The sequence below is a fragment of the Mastigoproctus giganteus genome, chromosome 13, assembly GCF_048544385.1.
Source record: "Mastigoproctus giganteus isolate SK-2022 chromosome 13, ASM4854438v1, whole genome shotgun sequence".
Lineage (NCBI taxonomy): Eukaryota > Metazoa > Arthropoda > Arachnida > Uropygi > Thelyphonidae > Mastigoproctus > Mastigoproctus giganteus.
In genome coordinates this window covers 40,368,199-40,392,585 of record NC_143587.1, presented here as the reverse complement: position 1 = coordinate 40,392,585, position 24,387 = coordinate 40,368,199, and the positions used below count along the sequence as shown (strand labels likewise).

The window sequence follows — 24,387 nt, the reverse complement described above, 5'->3', positions numbered from 1 at the left end:
CATGAGGGGGTGCATAGCTTTGTGCAGTTTCCGCCAGATAGCCACCCTTCATCTGCATGAAATAACTGGAAACGGGACTCATCACACCATGAGACCCATCTGCAATCATCCAAGGTCCAGTGCCGATGTTCTTTCACCCAGTCAAGGTGTAAAGTCCTGTGTCGTGGGGTTAGCAATAGGACTCTGGTGGGTTGGTGGCTCCCATAACTTATTGCAGCTAATGATCACCTGATGGTCTTGGTGGAGACGTTTCTAGCACCATCCTCATTGAAGTCGGCACTGATTTGTGCCACTGTTGCTCTCCGGTTGGCTGTAACAATGTGAGACAGGCTTCAATGGCCACGTTCATCCACCACCTTTCTCACTCACAGCGCTGTCAATGAGATGTTATTCTGGAAATGGTATATTTCCAATACACTCTCAATACTGTCGAACAGGGATAGTGCAATTTCTGTACCACCTCCGAGATTGAGTGACCCATGCATCGGGCACTCACTATCATCCCAATTTCAAAGTCAGTTAACTCATGAAGTTTATCCATACTAACATCAAATTACCATCTGTGTGAATGCAGTGTACCTATATACCTGCCAAGTGGTGGGTTCGTTCACTAGCGAGAGGGATGATAACGTCATGCTGCCCAGGAACCAGGTATCAGATGAATTCTATCCTTTCAGTGTACTACTAGAGCTTTCAAAGTGTTAGCCTCATATCCTCACATAAACTGTGAGTGGATTGTGGTGGTGTATTGGTGTGCATATGGCATTATCTCATACTCACAAATGAAAAGTGACACAAGACAAATTGTCATTTTCACGTGTTTAATATGATGATAAATCAAAAAAGGATTTACTCTTATCAGAAAAAGTAACATAAGTAGTGTTACAATTTTTTAAGTATGGTAGCATAGTCCTATTAGCATTAATATAGGCATATGATGCAGCACCAGCCAAAAAATAAAAAAAAATCTTCCCATTTCACCCATCCATTCATTCCAAATGTTTGTCTAGTTCTGCTTTGAATTTATTTAAGCTATCAACTTCCACAATGACAGATGCAAATTTATTGCAGCAGTCAACTACCCACTGGCTAAAGGAAAATTTCTGCACATCTATTCGACAACTGTCTTTACTCAATTTCAGTTTATGCCCCCTCAGATTTTTAATCTGAGAAAGAAGAAGAATCCCCTTAGCATTGAGCCTGCTCAATCTATTCAAGATCTTATACAAATCAATCACCTCATATGTGCCTAGTCTCCACACGCTGTAATTTGCAGAATTAAGCCTTTCTTCGTAAGAGCACCCCTTTGTTCCCCTCACCACTCTTGTTGTTCTTCTCTGTACTCTTTCTACCAACTCTACATCTTCCTAAAATTAGGCTTCCAAAACATTTATGCAGTACTCAAGGTGTAGACTGACCATTGCCTTACACAAGGGGATAATCACCTCCTTATCCCTGCTTGCAAAATTCCTGTATATCATTGAGAAGATCCCATGACCTACTCTGGCAGCCTGTCTGTGCTGCTCAGAAAACTTTTAGCATTAGCATTAGTAGAGGCATTTGATGCAAGAAAGCAAGCTTATGCAGCATCAGCCAAAAAAAAAAAAAAAAAACCACTTCCACTTCACCCCTCTGTTCATTCAAAATACCTGTCCAGCTGAGCCTTAAACTTATTTAGGCTATCAACCTCCACCACAAGGGATGGAAGTCTGTTCCACCAACCAACCACCCGCTGGCTAAAGGCAAATTTCCGCACGTCTATCCTACATCTGTCTTTCCTCAATTTGAATTTATGCCCTCTCAGGTGATTATTCTGAGCTAGAGGAAGAATCCCAACTTCATATATGACTGCACAATTATCCCCAAGTCTCTTTCATTCTCCACTACCCTGAGTGTAACACCACCCAGTTGGTACATTTCTCTGGGATTACTGCTACCCATATGCAGTACTTTGCATTTGTCAATGCTAAACTTCAGTTGCCACCTCTCAGCCCATTTTCCCAACTCTTCTAGATGCTGTGCAGTAGCACACTGCCATTACTGGCATTAACAACTCTGCCAACCTTTGTATCATCTGCAATCTTCAACATTAATCCTGATATCCCTTCATCAATATCATTGATAAATATACAAGACAACAGTGGGCCCAACACCAAACCCTGGGGTACTCCTCTAATAACATTAGTCCATGAAGAGCAGCATCCATTGATTACCACTCTCTGCCTTTTCTCACTTAGCCATCCTTTTATCCATTGTAGCAACTTGCCCTTAATGACATACTGCTCCAATTTATACAATAGTCTTCCATGTGCAACGGTACCAAAAGCTTTCCTGAAATCCAAATATATGATATCAAAATTATTTTTGCATCCAGTTCCTTTGTGACCACGTCATAGTATCCAATCAAATTGGTCAGACAAGACTTCCGCTTAACAGCAGTAAATTATTACTGTTGTCTTGTCTAGATGATCCTACAATGCTTCTTTAGCCATTGTCTACGTTATTTTCCCTGGAACAGAAGTCAAACTTACGTGTCTAATTACTCATCTCATACTTTGATCACACTTTCTGAGGAGACACATTTGCACATCTGCAATCCGTGGGGACTTCCCCTGAGTTCAAGGATGCTCTCATAATTATGGCTAAGGGTTTGCTTACTCCCTTTGCTGTCTCCTTTAATATAACTGAATTGATTCCATCCACCCCAGGTAGCTTCCTATGTTTAATTTCAGCAATTTCTCCTACACTTTGCTCGTAATCATTTAGAGAGTTAAAATCATTTAACTCCCTAAATGATTTTGTAATAGAGTTATACTGTTAAAGAGTCTGATAAACATCTAGCCCTCTCCTCCTTGAATGACTCCTCATGTGTGAATGTAGATGCAAAATACTCATTTAGTTTGGCAACTATATGAAAATTATCATCTGCAGTCAAACCATTGATATCAAGTGGACCAATCTGATTCATCCCCTTCATTTTAGGGTTTGTATTAGTTAAGAGATCTTTGCTGTTTTTCTTTACATCCATTGCCAAAGATTTCTCCTAATCTGCCATTGCTTGCCTAGCCTCCTTTGTGACTTGATTACAGACTAGCCTATATATACCATAGGCATTTTTTTCTCTGTCATGAGTCTCATAAGTTCGTCTGACTTCCATTTGGGCCTAAACCTAGAAGAGTATTTCTTAGTTGGAACGAAAAGCCTATTTGTTTCCAAGATTGCTTCCTTGAATGCTTCCCATTTAGAATTTGCTGTTGGTAACATCATCAGTCAGTCCCACTGTATAGAACTTAACAAAATCTCTGAGACCACTGTAGTCACCTTTTCAAAAACAAAAACCGTTCCCTTTACCCGTGATGGGTATATACACAGCAGAGTTGTACGTTAGCCTTGGAACATCCTTTGTAAAAAGGATAGGTGGAACAGGACCAGGGTATGTCTGCCAGGGGCAAAGGTTGATGACGTTGTAGAGCGGATATCATCTTTCAAGGGCACAAAAGGTGATATAGTTGTACACGTTGGCACTAATGATATTAAGAGTAGGAGACCGGCAGAATTACTCAACAAGTACAGGTCACTGTTGAAAAAAAGCCGTGAAATAGGGTTGAATTTGAAAGTGTCTGCAATTCTGCCCAGACACGATAGGAGGGAGTATATGATGAGAGCCTTGTCGATCAATTCGGCCCTGGAAAGATTGTGCAAGGCTCAAGGGGTAGAATTTTTTTCAGCCTGGACTGTACTTTTTAATAGGAGAGATTGCTTCTACAGGGATGGGATACACTTAAATAGAAAGGGTGCAAGAATATTTGCTGATGCTATCGAGGCAGTGTTAGGTGGGTCGGAAAACTGCTAGTTTGGGGGGATACAAAGACTAATAGTTTAACAGTAACCGCAGGCAGAGGTGAAGGCGATTCTTGCACAACTTCTATTAGAATAAGAAGCGACCTGGAGCGAGGGGTGTTGGGGGTTTCAGGGACGGATGGCAGTCATCATGGAATAGTTGGGTATATGGGATGTGTTAGGGTAACCAGGAATAGGCATAGGAGCATGTATGCTTGCATGTATACCAATGCTAGAAGTATAGTAAATAAATTTGATGAATTTGAAGTGTTGGTCAAGACATCAAAGGCGGATATTGTTGGGATAGCAGAGACGTGGTGTCACAAAGATATAAGGAATGCAGAACTGGAATTTGGGGAGTACAATGTGTACAGAAAGGATAGACAGGACAGAAAGGGAGGGGGTGTTATGCTGTTAATTAAGAAAAACATAAAATCAAAGGAAGTGCACCCAGTTAATATAGATGAACAGTGCTCTGTTGAGTCAGTTTGGTGCGAGATAAGCACTGCGAAAGGAAAAATAAGGGTAGGAGTGTGTTATAGGCCTAATGACTTGAATGAGTACAATGAACAATTGTACAGAGAAATAGAGTGGGCCAGTAAATCTGAATGTCTTATAATGGGGGATTTTAACTTCCCAGATATTGACTGGAACTTGTGGGTTGGTCACTCACACACCAGTCAGACTTTTGTGGATTTATTGGATGATTGTTTTCTGCAGCAGCATGTTCGAGAGGCAACCAGAGAAAGTAACACTCTTGATCTGGTTATCAGCAGTGATCATTCGTGTATTAAGAATTTGCAGATAAAGGAACCACTAGGTGGCAGTGATCACAGTGTGCTGAAGTGGGATTTGCTCAAAGAGGTAACTACCGTCAGGGGTAAAGGAAAGGGTTTTTGCTTCCGTAAAGGGGAGTACAGTGGTCTCAGACAGTTTTTAAATTCTGTACAGTGGGATCAACTGACGATGTTACCAACAGTAAATTCTAAGTGGGAAGCATTCAAGGAATTAATCGTGGAAGCTACTAGACTTTATATACCGATTAAGAAATATCGTTCAAGGTTTAGGCCTAAATGGTTATCAAATGAACTAATGAGACTCGTGACAGAGAAGAAAAATGCATGGGATGCATATAAATTATCAGGTGACGCAGAAGCCTGTGGCAGATATAAGCTAGTCTGTAATCAGGTCACAAAGGAGGTTCGGCAGGCGAAGACGGATTACGAGAAATCTTTGGCAAAGGATGCTAAGAAAAACAGCAAGGATTTCTTTACTTATATAAACTCTAAAAGGAAGGGGATGAATATGATTGGTCCACTTGACATCGATGGTTCGACTGTTGATGATCCTGCTCAGATAGCAAACAAACTGAATGAGTATTTTGCATCTACATTCACACGTGAGGAATTATTACAGTTTGAAAATGGAAGAAGGTTATCAAATTGTAGCAGTGTGCTTAATGATTTTGTAATAACTGAGAGCAAAGTGGAGGAGAAATTGTTGAAGTTAAACATAAGAAAGGCACCTGGGGTGGATGGGATCTATCCAGTTATTTTAAAGGAGGCGGCAAAGCAACTAAGCAAACCCTTAGCCATAATTATGAGAGCATCCTTGGACTCAGGGGAGGTTCCCACGGACTGGAGATGTGCAAATGTGTCCCCAATTCACAAAGGTGGATCGAAGGGTGACACGAGTAATTACAGACCAGTTAGTTTAACTTCTGTTCCGGGTAAAATAATGGAGTCACTGGTTAAAGATGCATTGCAGGATCATCTAGACAAGACTGCAGCAATAATTCAAACACAGCATGGGTTTGTTAAGGGAAAGTCTTGTCTGACAAATTTGATTGGTTATTATGATGTGGTCACAAAGGAACTGGATGCGAAAAATAATTTTGATATCATATACTTGGATTTCAGGAAAGCTTTTGACACTGTTGCGCATGGAAGACTACTGTACAAATTGGAGCAGAATGGTATTAAGGGTAAGTTGCTACAATGGATAAAAGGATGGTTAAGTGGGAGAAGACAGAGGGTGGTAATCAATGGGTGCTGCTCTTCATGGACTAATGTTATTAGTGAAGTCCCACAGGGTTCGGTGTTGGGTCCACTGTTGTTTTGTGTATTTATCAATGATATTGATGAAGGTATATCAGGCTTAATGTCGAAGTTTGCAGATGACACAAAGGTTGGCAGGGTTGTTAATGACAGTAATGGCAGTGTGCTACTGCAACAGGATCTAGATAATTTGGGCAGATGGGCTAAGAAGTGGCAACTGAAGTTCAACCTTGACAAATGCAAAGTACTGCATATGGGTAGAAGTAACCCCAGAGAAACGTACCAACTGTGTGGTACTACACTTAAGGTGGTAGAAAATGAAAAAGACCTGGGAGTAATTGTGCAGTCAGATATGAAGTTTTCTGAGCAATGCAGACAGGCTGCTAGGGCAGGTCATGGGGTTTTGTCAATGATATATAGGAATTTTGCTAGCAGGGAAAAGGAGGTGATTGTCCCTCTGTATAAGGCAATGGTCAGGCCACGCCTTGAGTACTGCGTACAGGTCTGGAGGCCTCATTTTAGGAAGGATGTAGATTTGCTTGAGCGTGTACAGAGAAGAGCAACACGATTGGTGAGGGGAATGAAGGGATTCTCTTACCAAGAGAGGCTTAAGTTCTGCAAATTGCAGTGGCTGGAGACTAGGCACCTGCGCGGTGATCTGATTGAGGTCTATAAGGCCTTGAATGGGTTGAGCACGCTGAATTCTGATGGGATCCTTCCACTTGTTCAGATTACGAACCTACGGGGACATAAGTTCAAATTAAGAAAGGACAGATGTAGAATAGATGTGCGGAAATTTGCCTTTAGCCAGCGGGTGGTTAATTGCTGGAACAAACTTCCATCTGTCGTTGTGGAAGTTGATAGGTTAAATAAATTTAAGGAGGAACTGGACAGGCATTTGGAGGGAATGGCGTGATGATTTTTTTTTTTTTTTTTTTTTTTTGGCTGATGCTGCATAAGCTCCTACACTTGCTTTCTTGCATCATGTGCCACTACTACTACTACTACTACTACTACCACATTAAAAGTAATAATTATCAAAGGTGTATGGTTTATACTAATTCCAAGGCCTTATCCATAATGAGATATAATTCCAATCCAGGGTCCAGCAGAAGTTGTTTACCCTTTGTGTATATACACTTGATATCCGCTATTGCTGGATCCCAAGCCACATTGGGATCAAAGAAAATGATCTGCCAGACACTGCAGCCAGATCAGCACAATCCCTCAGCAGTCACAGCCCACTAGTCTCCTATACAGACTACAGGCAAGTGATAAGAATTGCATTACACACCCAGTGGCAACAGTTATGGCACGGACAGTCCACAAACAAGTTGTATCAAATCAATATTGTAATCCAAAGATGGCAGTCTAGTCTGCACAGGAATCATAGAGAGGAAGATGTTCTAGCTCGTCTCCACATAGGACATAGTCGTCTGATGCACTCTTTTCTGCTAAGGGCCAACAACCCTCCTATGTGTGAGTACTGTGACACCATTTTAACTATTAGGCACATTTTAACTGAATGTCCACATTTTAGACATGAACAACATATATCTTTTACTGTTTTTAACCATCTGACTGAGTCCTATACACTCAGTCAGATATTCTCTGACAATGATCATGTATCAGCTGTTTTTAACTATTTAAAACTGATAAACTTATTTACATCTTTTTAACATACTCTTTTGTTAACATATACTTTTATTACATTTTATATATTGTTTATACCTTGTTGACTGCTCTTGTACATATTTTTGTACAACTGTTTTCTGATAAAAGTGACCAATATTTCTGGGTATCTGTAATATTTTAACCTTTATTTCTGTACTTTTAATATGTATACTCATTTATCATGGTAGTCACATTATAGTCTAGTTTGCTGTTGTGCCAGTAAACCCAAAACCAAACCAAAATATATATATATATTTTTTTTTTTTACAACACACTTTTACAAACTTGCGGAGAAACACAACAGAATAATAATGGGGATAATACAGTGTGCTAATGAACTTGTTTTCACAAAATCTGTAACAATATTGACAAACTTATTGCGACGTTTGAGAGTTTATTTTATCGCGATTAGTTGTATTGGACTGCGTGTGCAATAAACTAATCACAAGCGAACTTAATTAAAGAAATTAATGGAGGCACTGTTTGCAGGATCATCTAGACAAGACTTCAGTTGTAGCTTGGACACAGCATGGTTTTGTAAAGGGGAAGTCTTGTCTGACCAGTTTGATTGGATACTATGATGTGGTCACAAAGGAACTTGATATAGGGAATAACTTTGATATCATTTATTTGACTCTTAGAAAGCCTTTTGATACTGTTACACATGGAAGACTGCTGCACAAATTGGAGCAGTGTGGCATTGGAGACAAATTGCTACTATGGATAAAGGGATAGTTAAGTGGGAGAAGACAGAGAGTGGTAATCAATGGACAGTGTTCTTCGTGGACTAATGTTATTAGTGGAGTCCCTCAGGATTCAGTGTTCGGTCCATTGTTGTTTTCTGTATTTATTAATGATATTGAAGATGCTATATCAGGCTTAATGTCCAAATTTGCAGACAGTATGAAGGTTGGCAGGATTGTTGATGACACTAATGAAAGTATGCTGCTGCTGCAACAGGAACTAGAAAAGTTGAGCAGATGGGCTGAAAGGTGGCAACTGAAGTTTAACATTGACAAATGTAAAGTATTGCATATGGGAAGCAGTAACCCCAGAGTAACATATCAACTGTGTGGGTACTACACTGACAGTGGTAGACAATGAAAAGGACCTGGGGGTAATTGTGTAGGCAGATATGAAGTTTTCTGAGCAGTGCAGGTGGTCTGCAAGAGTAGTTCATGGTGTCTTGTCAGTGATATACAGGAATTTTTCTTGCAGGGATAAGGAGGTGATTATCCCTTGGCAATGGTCAGGCCACACCTTGAGTACTGTATACAGGTCTGGAGGCCTCGTTTTAGGAAGGATGTAGAGCTGCTGGAGTGATTGCAGAGAATGGCAACAAGATTAATGAATGGAACAAACGGCTACTCTTAAAAAAAAGGCTTAAGTTTTGCAAATTAACAGTGTTTGGAGACCAGGCACCCGAGGTGATCTGATTGAGGTGTATAAAGCCTTGAATGGTTTGAGCATGCCCAGTGCTGATGGAATTCTTCCTCTTGCTCAGAATAATCACCTGAGAGTGCATAAATTCAAATTGAGGAAAGACAGTTGTAGGATAGATGTGTGGAAGTTTTCCTTTTGCCAGCGTGTGGTTGATTGCTGAAACAAACTTCCCTCTGTCGTAGAAGTTGATAGCTTAAATAGATTCAAGGCAGAACTAGACAAACATTTGGAGTGAGTGGATGGATGAAATTAGAAGATTTTCTTTATATAAGCTTGCTTTCTTGCATCATGTGTATTTACTAATGCTAATGTTAAATACTCAATGCATTTAAGATCAACATTGATCACAAAACAGTGTTCAGGTGCTATATTGAAGATGAAAAAGCTATTAATAATATGGATGGAAAATTCAGAAGCAAGTGCGACTGAGTCCAACAGCCATTCAAGCAAAAGCAAGAAGTATTTACGAAGATATTAAGGATAAGTATACAAACCCCAAGGCAAGTTCGTGGCAAGCAATGGGTGGTTTAATAGGTTCAAGCATTGCCTGGTTTTCAAAACATCAAAGCGTGTGGTGAAGTTGCCAATGCCAATTCTGCAGCTGCAGAGAAATTTTGTGATGTGTTGCAAAAATTCCTTCTAAATCTCCACAGCCCTCAACTTTTGCGATGGCGTGCTTATCAGCTGGAGAGTTAATTCTGGCAATGATGCTCGAAAGGTAAAACTTGCTGATGTTATGCCTGTCTCCTCTCTCTCTGTCTCTCTCTCTTTTTGAAATTTTTGTAATTTTCTTGCTCATGAGATAAAAAAAATTGAATAAATAATTCTATTTACATGTTAGTCAAACATTCCTTTTTTGCTTCAATCAAATTTGCGAGTGCTGCATAAGCATTTAGGAAAATTGCGACTTATCCATGCCTCTTTTTCTCTTATTCATTGTTCCTTCAAAATATTGGTCCTTCGTCGGTTTGCAAATTTGAAGTCCCACAAAAATACCTTGATTTAGCTTCACTCAGCTGATAAATTGGAATTTAGTACAAAGGTAGTTGAAGCAGTGACCTTCCTATGTAAAGCTTTCACAATCTGTTTTATCAAACCCATTTTGGCATGCAAGGGTGGAAGGAGGACAGTTTTGGGGTCTACCGCTGGTTTATGAACTATGTTGTTTGATTCAGGCAATAAACTGTCTCACTTTGGCCAGACCTTGACATACCAGTGCTTACTCCTTGCCTGGCTGTCCCACTCACACAAAAAACAAGGCATTTTTGTGTAGCCAGATTGCCATCCAGGTAACATTCCTGTCACTTTAAAGTCAGCACGGACCAACCAACCATATCCTTCATACTTAATTGCCAACAACTTCTTCGGGTTCTCATGTTTCTGTAAAATTCCCAGAGTGAGCTACTGCAATTGACCCATATTTATTTCCATTGTGGAGCAGCAATACACCTCTAAGACTCCTCTTTGATGACAAAAAGGTCCACTGTGTAGGATTGTAACTAATTCCTGAATAGTTCATTAAGTCATTCATATTACTGCAAAAAAACATAGAATTGTGTTCCGAAAAGTAGAGACTAGTTCTCATTCTCTGTGTCTGTATCATGAGAAAAATATTCCATATTCTGGAAGATTTTTGACTTGTCTACAATCAAGGAGTTCTGCATATTCCTTTGATAAATTTAAATCTCTTACCAGATCATTGAGTTCATGCTGTGAAAATAGTTGAGGGCTGGACTCAATGTCTCCAGGCATGTAGATTTCAGTTTCAACTTCAGAAGCTTCACTTTCAGCACTCAGAGGGCATGAAATTGGCAGGTTATCTCCATGTAGGACTGATATAATGGCAGATGGAATATTAGGATACACAATACCCTTCTTACTCTTTGTTTTTTATTCCTCTACATTAACTAAGCAAAAGTAAAAGCCATCACAGTGGTTTGTAGGCTCCTGCTAAGTCATGGGCATTGCAAATGGCATAGCCTTCTTTTTACCACTTTTCCACAATCTAAATGCTTCAACACAGGTTTGGCAAACTTTATGTGGAGCCCGTTGTTTATTTTGGTCAAGTTTCACTCCAAAATAAGCACAGTACACATTTTTTTACAAATTTTGTAACATCTCTTTGCTTGAGGACTACATAACTTCCACAAATATGAAACACTTGCAAACATTTGACTCACTTTTCAGCACAAGTTTGACACAATAACCTCAAAAATAAACTGAGCTTGCTCTGATAAACACTGTTGCATGGAGCTCTCAAGATCAAGGAACAAATGACTGAAGGCAGTGTTGCCAACATGTGAAGATTTAGTTTACAAATTCCCAGCATTTACTCCTAACTAAATACATTCAATAATACAACCCATGACATAACTTAAATGATTTGTATAAAAAATGGTACGTGATAGAAAAAAAAAACCAAATAATGTCTCTGAAATCAATGAAAAAAACTGAGTTAAAAACAGCTGTTAGTTTACAAATGTCGAAAACCATGCAGAGTGGTGTAATTCATAAAAAATAAAATAAAATAAATACATGATCTAGTAACTTGTGGGTGAGTTTTTACTGAAACAAATTTTGCTTATTCCTTGATTATATGCTGTCTTCCTGCCTGTGTATATTACTATTTTATGCTGCATCTGTAGGGGTAATTACACTCTGGAGGAACTCATCATCTTAGAGTTTACTGATACAGGAAAGAATGTTGAGATGCTTCATATGAATTCTGAGTTGTACAATAGAGCCTGATATAATATAGAATTTGATTTGATGTCCAGATCAGCATATCGTTCCATCGCATAATGTTCTATCATCCAGATTCCCAGGCTTCTTTCTGTAATGTAAAAAAAAATAATAAATATAATAATAATAATAGGTAAATTAAATAAAGATTTGAGAAGCACTGCTGTACAAAATTAATATATATCCTCCATGACGGTATAGTGCATTTTCCGCTTGCCAATCAACCATTTGTTTGGAGAGGTCTTGTATAAATCTCATTGGTGACTAGAGGAATTCTTAAAGGCCTCTTTAATTGGGACTGTAATTAGTCAATCTCATAAAGGATAGGCACCTCATTATCAATCTTGTATATTTATTTTTTATTGAATTCAAGATGGATTACTTGATGATGACTATCAAAAATTTCAGCCCATTTTTTAAAAATTGCAACAACACTAGTCTTACTAATAATTTCTATATATATTTTATTTTCACCATATTTTTTTCTTATTTTCAGCCAAACCTTGCACTCAAAGCATTTCTCCATCACCTTCCCTTTTAATTTAACTGTATTTATTTTTTTTGCCATCTTTCTTTTAGTCTTTTCTTTTTAAATTAATTTTCATAGTTTTGTTTTATTATTTCTTTACTCCAATTACTGTTTATTGGTTTAAAATATATAATTTTATATGCATATAATATACTAATCTGGGTTTGAATTTTTTTAGATGTGAAAATGATGGAGTTTGTCATCGAGACACAACTCAACAACTGGCCTGCCTGTGTCCCACTGGTTACAGTGGAACTCATTGTGAAAAGTCTGACTGTGATAATTACTGTATCCATGGTAATTGCACTCTTAATGGAGGGATGCCTCACTGTAATTGTGGTCCTGGCTATTCAGGCAAACACTGTGAAAAAGACTTGTGTGAGATTCTGTGTCAGAATGGAGGTAAGTGACACCGATATTAATAAACAGAATTTATTATTAAATATGAGAATTTGATGAAGGAATAAGTAAAATTGTTTAATCTAGACTCAAAGTGTACACCTACTATGCATTCATTTTGCATCCACTCTCTGCAACTGTGGCAATAGAGAGTGGATGTGCTTTAGGTTGGCTGCAGAAGATTAATTGAAGGGAATTCAATCAGGTGTTTAGTAGACAAATTTTTGTTTTCATTAATATCTTGTATATTTAATTCTATTTTTGATAAGTTACATTCTTTCCATTAGCTTAATTTTTAACTTTAGTAGTAGTGAAGTTTTGGTAATAGTTTAATTACTGCAATACTTTGTAATTTAAACTTTGTAATATTTTGTTAATTTAAATTCTATAATATTTGAATACCTTGTCTGAGGATATCATGATTGGATACTGTGATATGGTCACAAAGAAATTGGATGCAAAAAATAATTTTGATACACATGGAAGACTACATTTCATATAAGTTAGAGCAGTATGGCATTAAGGGCAAATTGCTACAATGGATAAAAGGATGGTTGAGTGGGAGAAGACAAAGAGTGGTAATCAATGAACACTGCTTTTCATGGACTAATGTTATTACTGGAGTTCCCCAGGGGTCCATGTTGGGCCCATTGTTGTTTTCTGTATTTATCAATAATATCTGTGAAGGTATATCAGGCATAACATCCAAGTTTGCAAATGATATGAGGTTGGTAGGGTTGTTAAAGACAGTACTCTACTGGAACAGGATGTAGAAAAGTTAAGCAAATAAGCTGAATAGTGGCAATTGAAGTTTAACATTGACAAATGCAAAGTACTGCATATGGGTAGCAGAGTAACATATCAACTGTGCGGTACTACATCTGTGTAGTGGAGAATGAAAAAGACATGGGGTAATTGTGCAGTCAAATATGAAGTTTTCTGAGCAGTACAGACAAGCACAAGCTGCAAGAGTAGTTTGTGGGGTCTTGTCAATGATATATAGGAATTTTGTTAGCAGGGATAAGGAGGTGATTATCCCCTTGTATAAGGCAATGATCAGGCCAAACCTTGAGTACTGCATACAGGTCTGGAGGCCTCATTTTAGGAAAGATGTTGAGCTACTAGAACGAAGCAACTAGAACTAGAGAAGGGCAATGAGGATTAGTGAGTGGAACAAAGGGTCGCTATTACCAAGATAGGCTTAAGTTCTGCAAATTGCACCGCCTGGAGACTAAGCACCTGCGAGGTGATCTGATTGAAGTGTATAAGGCCTTGAATGGTTTGAGCAAGCTCAATGGTGATGGGATTCTTCCTCTTGCTCAAATTCCACACCTGATTGGTGTGGAATTTGATTGGCGGCATAAATTCAGATTTAGTTAGGTTCAGACAATTGTAAAATAGATGTGCAGAAATTTGCCTTTAGCCAACAGATGGCTGATTGCTGGAACAGACTTCCATCTGTTGTTGTTGTTGTTGTTGTGCAAGTTGACAGCTTAAATAAATTCAAGACTGAACTAGACAAACTTTTGGGTTGAATTTTTTTTTTTTTTTTTTTTGGCTGATGCTATATAAGCTTGCTTTCTTGAATCATATGCCTCTGCTAATGATTCAGATGTAAATGGCTGCAGGCATTTCTGGTGCGAGTCATGAATTTGTCACTTGTATAGCCTGTGCCATGTATTCTAAAGTTAATATGGTAGACAAATCAAGCCCAACTAACATTTCTCTTCTTTGTTCCCAATGTAAGGATTGTATCAATCTCAAATTAAAATTTTTTGCATCCTTAGATGAATTTGAATCAATGAAAAAATGAGTGCTTGTCCTAGAGACAAAATTGGGACTTCATCAGGGATTCAAGTGTCTAGTGTGTCTTGCCAAGTGGTGCATCCCCATAATAAGGATGGGTGGACTAGAACCAGAGTGTATTTTCTGAAACATTCGATGATGTTACTGATAGATTTTAAGGGGGGATAAAGAGAGCATTATCATTCATTTGGGGACTAAAGCAAAGAAGCTGATCAATTTTTGGATAAATATAGGACCATGCCAAAAAAATGCCAAATGCCATGCAAATAGGTCAGAAGGTGGACATGTGTGCATTACTGCCCAAACATGATAGGAGAGATTATATGCTGAAAGCCTGGTGGATTAACTCAAGAACATTGCAAGGCTGTTGGGAGAGGGAAATTTTTATCAATATGGCCTGCACACGTAGTTAGAAGGGATACATTAGAAGTTAGACTGTATTTATTTGAACAAAAGTAGTGCAACAGTTTTTGCCGGAATCATTGAGAATACCTTAAAGATTCGGAAAAACTGCTAGTTACGGAGGGGGGGGGGTCAAGGTAATTTTTGCATATGTCTCCAGATTTCTTGTTTGTTGCCAACAACTAATATTGGCTTTGTTATTTGGCTTTTAGGAGCATTAGCAACTAAGGCCATATTGCTCCGCGATATCCGGTGGTCATTCCCTGACCTTTCCGCATCCTCCGTGTTTGGTGGTGACGGGCTCAAACCCCGGTCTAATCAAGAAGTGTGTGCTACGCACTGCTGCCTCTTTCCACCTGGCTACGGAGGCGCCTACTAATATTGGCAAGAGATCCTGAAAGTATTTATTGGAACGCCTAGTTAGAGTAACTAATTAATGTGGCTGATGGAAACGTGGTGTCATCCAAAAGTAATGGATGACGAGTTTCCCTATGGTATGTACAATGCTTTTAGAAAGGATAGTGGAGATAAAAAATGGTGTGGGGTCATGCTTTTTAACAATAGCAGCCTTAGCACAACAAAAGCTTTTCCAGATTTTCAGAAGTTACTCCTGTCAACATACGTGCTGTGTGGTGTGAGTTTTTTGGAAGCAAAGATATAATGAGAGTAGGAGTAATCTACAGACCAGAAGTGTGCAGAGAATGTGACAAAAATCACTACATACAGATGGAATAGGTAAGCAAGCATGAGTGTCTTATCATGATTGATTTCAATTTGCCTCATATTGATTAAGTGGGAGGAAACAAAATTTTTAAATAACTAGATGATTATTATTTGTACCAGCAAGTTAGAGAAAATACTAGGGACAATATATCCTAGACCTGATCATTATTCATAAATTAAATTATATCATAGAGCTCACAGCTTACAGCAACCATTAGCAGGAAGTGATACTTCAGTCGTTGGTTGGAAAATGAAGAAAGATGTTGCAGTTGTGAAAAATAAAGGCATGTTTTTAATTTCAGGAAAGGGGTCCATAACAGTTTAAGACACTAGACAGCATCTATACTGGGCAGATCACTGAAGGAGGGTAAATACATGGTAATTATGGAATACCTTTAAAGCAATAGTCACAGAAGCCATGAACACATATATACCATTAAGAAAATGCAGCACAAGGAGGATGCTAACATGAGTACAGAGACGGACCATCTAATAGAGCAGAAAAGGAAAGCATGGGAAAATTACAGAGTGAGGAAAAGTACTTAAGCCTACAAGAGGATCTTAAACCTGAAATTGATGTGTAATGGTACCACAGGAAAGGTTAGGGTGGCAAAGACTGAATAATAGTTCAGACACAGCATGGGTTTGTTAAGGGGAAGTCTTGTCTGATCAATTTGATTGGATACTATGATGTGGTCACAAATGAACAGGATGCAAAAAATAATTGTGATATCATATACTTGGATTTCAGGAAAGCTTTTGATACTCTTGCACATGGAAGACTACTGTACAAATTGGAGCAGTATGCAATTAAGAGCAAGTTGCTACAATGGATAAAAGGATTGTTCAGTGGGAGAAGACGGAGACTGGTAATCAATGGACACTGCTCTTCGTGGACTAATGTTATTAGTGTAGTCCCCAAGGGTTCATGGCGCCTCCGTAGCCAGGTGGGAAGGAGCAGCAGTGCGTAGCACACGCTTCTTGATTAGACCGGGGTTCGAGCCCGTCACCACCAAATACGGAGAATGCGGAAAGGTCAAGGATTGACCACCGCATATCCCGGAGCAATATGGCCCTAGTTGCTAATGCTCCTAAAAACCAAATAACAAACAAACAAACCCCAAGGGTTCGGTGTTGGGCCCATTGTTGTGTTGTGTATTTATCAATGATATTGATGAAGGTATACCAGGCTTAATGTTCAAATTTATAGATGATACAAAGGTTGGCAGGGTTGTGAATGACAGTATGCTACTGCAACAGGATCTAGAAAATTTGAGTAGATGGACTGAGAAGTGGCAACTGAAGTTTATAACATTGACAAATGCAAAGTACTGCATATGGGTAGCAATAACCCCAGAGAAACAGAGGAATGTACCAACTATGTGGTGTTACACTCAGGGTAGTGTAGAATGAAAGAGACCTTGGAGTAATTGTGCAGTCAGATATGAAGTTTTCTGAGCAAGGCAGATAGGCTGCCAGAGCAGGTCATGGGGTAAATACAGGAATTTTGCTAGTAGGGAAAAGGAGGTGATTATCCCTTTGTATAGGGGCTTAGAGGGAAACAGGTATCCTGTGTGTTATCAGACACTCAGCCTAAAACACTGATGGATCCAATATCTCTCTATTACAGAAGATTTAGAAGTACGGTTGGCCTGCCTCCCTAAAATCCACTCATGCACACCTTCTCGATGGTAAGCCCTGTTACGTCACAGATGGCAATGAACGTGTAGAGTGGTTCTCTTCAAGACACCTGGTCAGTGTGAAGAGGAAAAGACCAAACCCTCCAGCATATGACAGCACAACTAAGCAAATGGCCCTCAGTCCCCAGCAGCTTTCACTCTCCCTCTTACGGCAGCGAGAGGATCAGAGTGGAAGCAGAGGGTGCTAAGAATCTCTGGGTACGACCGGGCAGCCGTGCACGGAAACTGAACTTGGCCTGTTATAACTTAAGTTCACTCATCAGTGAAGACAGCATATTAGAGCTGGAAAAGGAATTAGAAAATGTAAATTGGAATATCATCGGTTTGGCTGAAAGAAGAAGAAGAAATGAATCACTTATGAGTTTATCAAGTGGAAATCTGCTGTACACCAATGGAAACAGTGAAAGGAGTGAAGGTGGAGTTGGGTTTCTGGTCCATAAAGAATTTAAAATCAACATTTTGGAATTCAAAAGTACATCACCAAGGGTGTCAAGACTAATACTCAAGATTTCTAAGAGGTACAAGCTAAAGATTATAATGATTTATGCACCAACATTGAGCCATGATGATGAAGAGGTTGAAGAAATGTACACCAAAATTGAGTCTTCTAGATGAGCAGAAAACCCACTACACTATTATTACGGGGAACTTCAATGCTAAGGTTGGAAAAAGGCAAAACAGTGCAGAAAGAGGAACTATAGGAAATTTTGGAATTGGTGAAAGAAATGAAAGAGGTGAAAGACTTGTGGAATTTGCAGAATCTCAAGGACTGTCAGTAATGAACACTTTTTTCAAGAAAAGGGTGAACAGAAAGTGGACATGGAAGAGTCCAAATGGATTAACAACTAATGAAATCGATTTCAACCTCACTAACAGAAGATATATTGTGAATGATGTTACCATCCTGAATAAGGTAAATGTTGGAAGTGATCACAGAATGATAAGATGTACACTTGATATAGATGTAGGAAAGGAAAAAACTGACTCGAGTAAATAATACAAAGTTCTTTGAGATAACAGAGGAGGAGAAAAAACAGTATGTACTGGAACTTAAGAACAAGTTCGAGCTTCTGCAGACTGCTGAGGACCAAGATATCGACGAGGAATATTACAACTTTTTGAAAGTGATAAAGCCCAAGAAACCTATAGGGAAAAAGAAATCCAAAGAAGAAAAAATTAGTCAAGAAACACTTGTCATGATGAACCGAAGACGACAAATGAAGAGCAAGAAAACACTGACAGGGAGAAAATTGAGTATACTGAGTTATGCAAAGCCATCAGAAAGAGACTCAGAGAGGACATAAGAATATTTAACACAAGAAAAGTAGAAAAAGCATTAAGGGAAAACAAAGGATTTAAATCAGCAGCCATGAGCAGTAATACAGAAAGACAAATGATACTGAAACTGAAGAATAGCAATGGTGTACTTATAAACAGCAGAGAAGGCATAATTCAAGCAGCAGAAGACTACTATAGAGAATTATACAAGGAGCGAGGGAATGATGCCAGCAGTGGGGAAGATGGAATGCAAAGTAGCAACATGTACGACATACCCAATATTCTTCCTAATGAGTTAGAACATGCATTGAAGAAAATAAAGAATCAGAAAGCCCCGGGGGAAGATGAAGTTACTGTAGAGTTGTTAAAATTGGGAGGAAGAGACATAACACAAAAACTGGCAAGGCTCTTCACAAAGTGCATTAGAAAAGGTGTGACGCCTAAGCAGTGGAATAATGCAATCATAGTTTTGCTGCATAAGAAAGGAGATAAATCAGAAATTGGAAATTATAGACCAATTAGCTTGTTATCCCACATCTACAAGTTGTTCACAAGGGTCATTACTAACAGATTAGAAAGAATACTTGATGAGAATCAACCGAAAGAGCAAGCTGGCTTTAGGACAGGATTCTCAACTATGGATCACCTTCACGTAATATCACAGCTAATGGAGAAAGCAAATGAATATAAAACACCATTATGCCTGGCAATTGTGGATTATGAAAAGGCATTTGACTCCATACAGCATAAGGCAATGTTTCGGGCACTGGAAAGACAAGGCATAGATACCCCATATATTATGATTTTGAAGAAAATATATGAGAGTGCTACCTCCTTTATTAGACTAGACAAAGACAGTAGGAAATTTAAAATCGAGAAAGGAGTTCGACAAGGGGAGACAATATCTCCAAAGCTGTTTACTGCTGCCCTTGAGGAAGCTTTCAGAAGATTAGACTGGTCGCAGAAAGGAGTCAATGTGAACGGAGAGTACCTAAACTATTTATGATTTGCAGATGACATTGTGGTCATAAGCCACGATCCCAAAGAATTAGTGGAAAATCTTAATCAGTTATGCAGAGTTAGTAAGGATTTTGGACTAAAGATGAATATGGCTAAAACAAAAGTAATGATGAACAAGTATGCCACAGAAAGGGAAATAATGATTGATGGAGCAGTAATTGAAAAGATGGAGTCATATACTTATCTGGGACAAGTTATTAGCTGTAATAATGATAAATGGCTGGAAGTCAAGAGAAGAATAAATTTTGGATGGATAGCATTCAGGAAATATAGTCACATACTGAAGAGCAATATCCCAGTTTGTCTGAAACGTAAAATAATGAACCAATGTATACTCCCCACCATGACTTATGGAAGTGAAACTTGGACACTCACCAAAAGAATGGAAGAGAAGCTGAGAACTACCCAGCAAAGAATGGAATGAATTATATTGGGAATCAGACTGTTAGATAAGAAGAGAAACACATAGATTAGGCAGCAAACTCAAGTAAAGGACATTCTTATCAAAACTAAAGAACTAAAATGGTCTTGGGCAGGACACATAGCTCGAAGACATGATGACAGATGGACTAAGAAAATAAAAAAATGGTACCCAAGAGGAGCTAGAAGAAAACCTGGAAGACAAAGGCGGAGATGGATAGATTAAATTCATGAGTTTTTGGGTAGTAAATGGATGGCCAGTGCTCAAAACAGAAGGAACTGGAAAGTTGCTGGAGTGGCTTTCATCCTGCCGTGGATTGAAAATGGCTGATGATGATGATCATAGGGCAATGGTTAGGCCACACGTTGAGTACTGCGTACAGGTCTGCAGACCTCATTTTAGAAAGGATGTAGAGTTGCTAGAATGAGTACAGAAAAGGAGAACAAAGGGTTGCAGTTACCAAGAAATGCTTAAGTTCTGCAAATTGCAGTGTCTGGAGACTAGGCACCTGCGAGATTATCTGATTGGAGTGTTTAAGGCTTTGAATGGTTTGAGCAGGCTCAATGTTGATGGGATTCTTCCTTTTTCTCAGATTATGAACCTGAGGGGGCATAAATTCAAATGTACAGATTTTCCTCTAGCCAGCAGGTAATTGATTGCTGGAACAAACTTCCATCTGTTGTTGTGAAGTTGATAGCTTAAATAAATTCCAGGAAGAACCAAACTTTTGGTGCAGATGAATGGGTGAAATGGGTTTCTTGTTTTTGGCTGATGCTGTATCAGCTTTCTTTCTTGCATCATATGTGTCTACTAATGCTAATGAGAACACGCTAGCTAAGAGAGCAAAGAATGAGAAGACAAGGAGTTTTTCATGTATGTGAATACAAAGAAGAAAACTAATCACATTGTACCCTTGTGTGACAAGGTGTGGGAAAGTATTAGATAACTCATCTGATGAACTGATTAGATACTCCACATTGATCTTGATTGACAAAAGAATCTTCATGGTGAGGAGAGGCTGTGCAAGTGAGGATCTGATATATATGAAATTAGCAATTTTGAAATTACAGATGGTTGCTTATTAGAAAAAATTTTGATCCTAAAGACAAATTAGGCTTACTGGAGTTGATGGCATATTCACCGTTGGTAACATCATCAGTTGATCCCATTGTATAGAATTTAAAAACTGTCTGAGACTACTGTAGTCACCTTTATGAAAACAAAAACCCTTCCTTTTACCCTTGATGGTAGTTACTTCTTTAAGTAAATCCCACATCAGTACACTGTGATCACTGTCACTTAGTGGTTCCTTTATCTGCAAATTCTTAATGTATGAAAAATCACTGCTGATAATCAGATCAAGGATATTTCTCCCTCTGGTTGCCCCTCAAACATGTTGAGAAAACCATCCTCCAATAAATCCATGAACATCTTGATAGAAAAAGTACTGAGAAAATAAAATTAAAAATATAATATGTTGTTTTATTCAGATCAGAAACTTGGCCCAAGAGACTTGACTGAAATGTATAATACTAAATGGGAAGCCTTCATGGACTTAATCTTGGAGGCTACTAGGCTTTTCATACCAACTAAGAAATACTGTTCAAGGTTCAAGCCCAAATGGGTGTCGAATGAATTAATGAGGCTCGTGGCAGAAAAATACTGAAAATTTTAGAAAACATTGAACTATTTTAAATATTGAAAAATATAGAAAAATTTTGTCAGTCATGCATATAAATTATCAGGCAACAGAGAAGCCTGATAATTTATATAAGCTAGCCTGTAATCAAGTCACAAAAGAGGTTAGGCAGGCGAAGGCAGATTATGAGAAATTTTGACAAAGGATGCAAAGAAAAACAGCAAAGAGTTCTTTACTTATGTAAACTCTAGAAGGAAGGGGATGAATCAGATTGTTCCACTTAATATAGATGGTTCCACTGTTGATGATCCTGTTCAAGTAGCTGATAAACTGAATGAGTATTTTTCATCTACATTCACACATGAGGAGTTATTCAATGAGGGGAGTGCCAGAAGTTTATCAAACTCTAACAGGGAGCTAAGTGATTTTGTAATAACTGAGATCAAAGTGGAGGAGAAATTTTTGAAGTTAAACATAAAAAAGACACCTGGAGCAGATGGAATCTATCCAGTTATTATGAAGGAGGCAGCAAGGGATGTAAGCAAATTATGAGCCATAATTATGAGAGCTTCCTTAGAGTCATTTGCACATCTCCAGTCCATGGGGACCTCCCCATGGACTAGAGATGCACAAATGTATCCCCAATTCACAAAGGGGTTCAAAGGTGACACAAATAATTATAGACCTGTTAGTTTAATTTCTGCTTCTGGGAAAATAATGGAGTCACTGGTTAAAGAGGTGATACAGGATTACCTAGATGAGGCAGCAGCAATAGTTCAGACACAGCATGGGTTTGTTAAGGGGAAAATCTTATCTGACCAATTTAATTAGATACTACAATTTGGTGACAAAGGAATTGGATGCTAAAAATAATTTTGATAATCATATACTTGGATTTCAGGAAAGCTTTTAATACTATTGCACATGGAAGACTGCTGTGCAAATTGGGGCGGTATGGCATTAAGGGCAAATTACTGCAATAAAGGAATGGTTGAGTGGGAGGCGGCAGAGAGTGGTAATAAATGGACACTGCTCTATGTGGACTTATGTTATTAGCAGAGTCCCCCAGGGTTCAGTTCTTGGCCCATTGCTGTTTTTTGTATTTATCAATGATATTGATGAAGGCTTAATTATAATTATATCAGGCTTAATGTCCAAGTTTGCAGATGATACAAAGGTTAGCAGGGTTGTTAATGACAGTAAAGACAGTATACTACTGCAACAGGATCTAGAAAAGTTGAGCAGATGTGCTGAGAAGTGGCAACTGAAGTTTAACATTGACAAATGCAAAGTACTGCATATGGGTAGCAGTAATCTAAGAGAAATGTGCCAACTCTGTGGTACTACACTCAGGGACATGTAGAATGAAAAAAATCTGGGAGTAATTGTGCAGTCAGATATGAAGTTCTCTGAGCAGTGCAGAAGGACTGCCAGAGCAGGTCATGGAGTTTTGTCAATGATATATAGGAATTTTACTAACAGAGACAAGGAGGTAATCATCCTTTTGTATAAGGCAATGGTCAGGCCACACCTTGAGTACTGCGTACAGGTCTGGAGGCCTCATTTTTGGAAGGATGTAGAGTTGCTAGAACGAGTACAGAGAAGGGCAACAAGATTGGTGAGGGGAACAAAGGGGTGCGCTTATGAAGAAAGGCTTAAGTTCTGCAAGTTGCAGCATCTGGAGACTAAGCACCTGCGAGGTGATCTGATCAAGATGTATAAGGCCTTGAATGGTTTGAGCAGGCTCAATGCTGACAGGATATTTCCGCTTGCTCAGATTATGAACCTGAGGGAGCTTAGATTCAAATTGAAGAAAGACAGTTGTAGAATAGATGTGCAGAAGTTTGCCTTTATCCAGTGGTTAGTTGATTGCTGGAACAGACTTCCATCTGTTGTTGTGGAAGTTGATAGCTTAAATAAATTTAAGGCTGAGCTAGACAAAATTTGGAGTGAACGGATGGGTGAAATGGGAAGGGTTTTTTTGGCTGATGCTGTATAAGCGTGCTTTCTTGCATCATATGCCTCAGCTAATGCTAATATATCCGGTAAATTTGAGGGAGGCAGCAGAGAGCAAATTGAACCATTAAGGTTAATTACAAGAGCATCATTAGACTCGGAGGAGATTCCTTTGTACTGGAGAAATGCCAGCATGTCACCAATACATAAAAGTGGTTCTTAAAGCAAAGTAGGTAACTGCAGACTGCAATTGTGACTTCAGTGCTTGAACAAATCCTGTGCAGTGATTAAGAGTGCAATCCAGGAATGTTTAGATATAAACTGCATGCTAAAAGGAAAATAATGTTTAACTAACCTGGTTGGCTATTTTGACAATTACTCATGAGCTAGTTGGTTCTTGGGAATAATTTTGAATTAGTTTATTTGGATTTTAGCAAGGCATTTGACTTTGTCCTGCACGAGAGATTACGCTATGAGCTGGAACATGTTGGGATCACAGACAAGATTCTAAGATGGATCACAGAGTGGCTGCAGGGCAGGAGGCAGAGGATTGTGTTTAATGGATATTCTTCATATTGGTTTAACATCCGAATTGCAGTACCCCAGGATCACTGCTTGGACCACTGTTATTTCTGATTTTCATAAACAGCATTGAGAAGGGGATATGGGCAGATATGAAGTTCTGTGAGCAGTGTAATAGTCAGGCAGCTAGGAAAGCCTATGGAGTCTATTCTATCAATGATTTATATTTTTATTTT

The 24,387-nt window shown here is 38.7% G+C and overlaps 1 protein-coding gene across 1 annotated transcript in view; it reads left to right on the top strand.

Moving 5' to 3' along the window:
- The window catches only part of LOC150075985 (prolow-density lipoprotein receptor-related protein 1-like), a 1,358,636-nt gene that overhangs the window by 1,199,513 nt on the left and 134,736 nt on the right, over window positions 1-24,387 (top strand). The window contains 1 exon segment of the mRNA XM_090387555.1: window positions 12,464-12,687. Coding sequence (XP_090243681.1) covers window positions 12,464-12,687 — 224 coding nt within the window.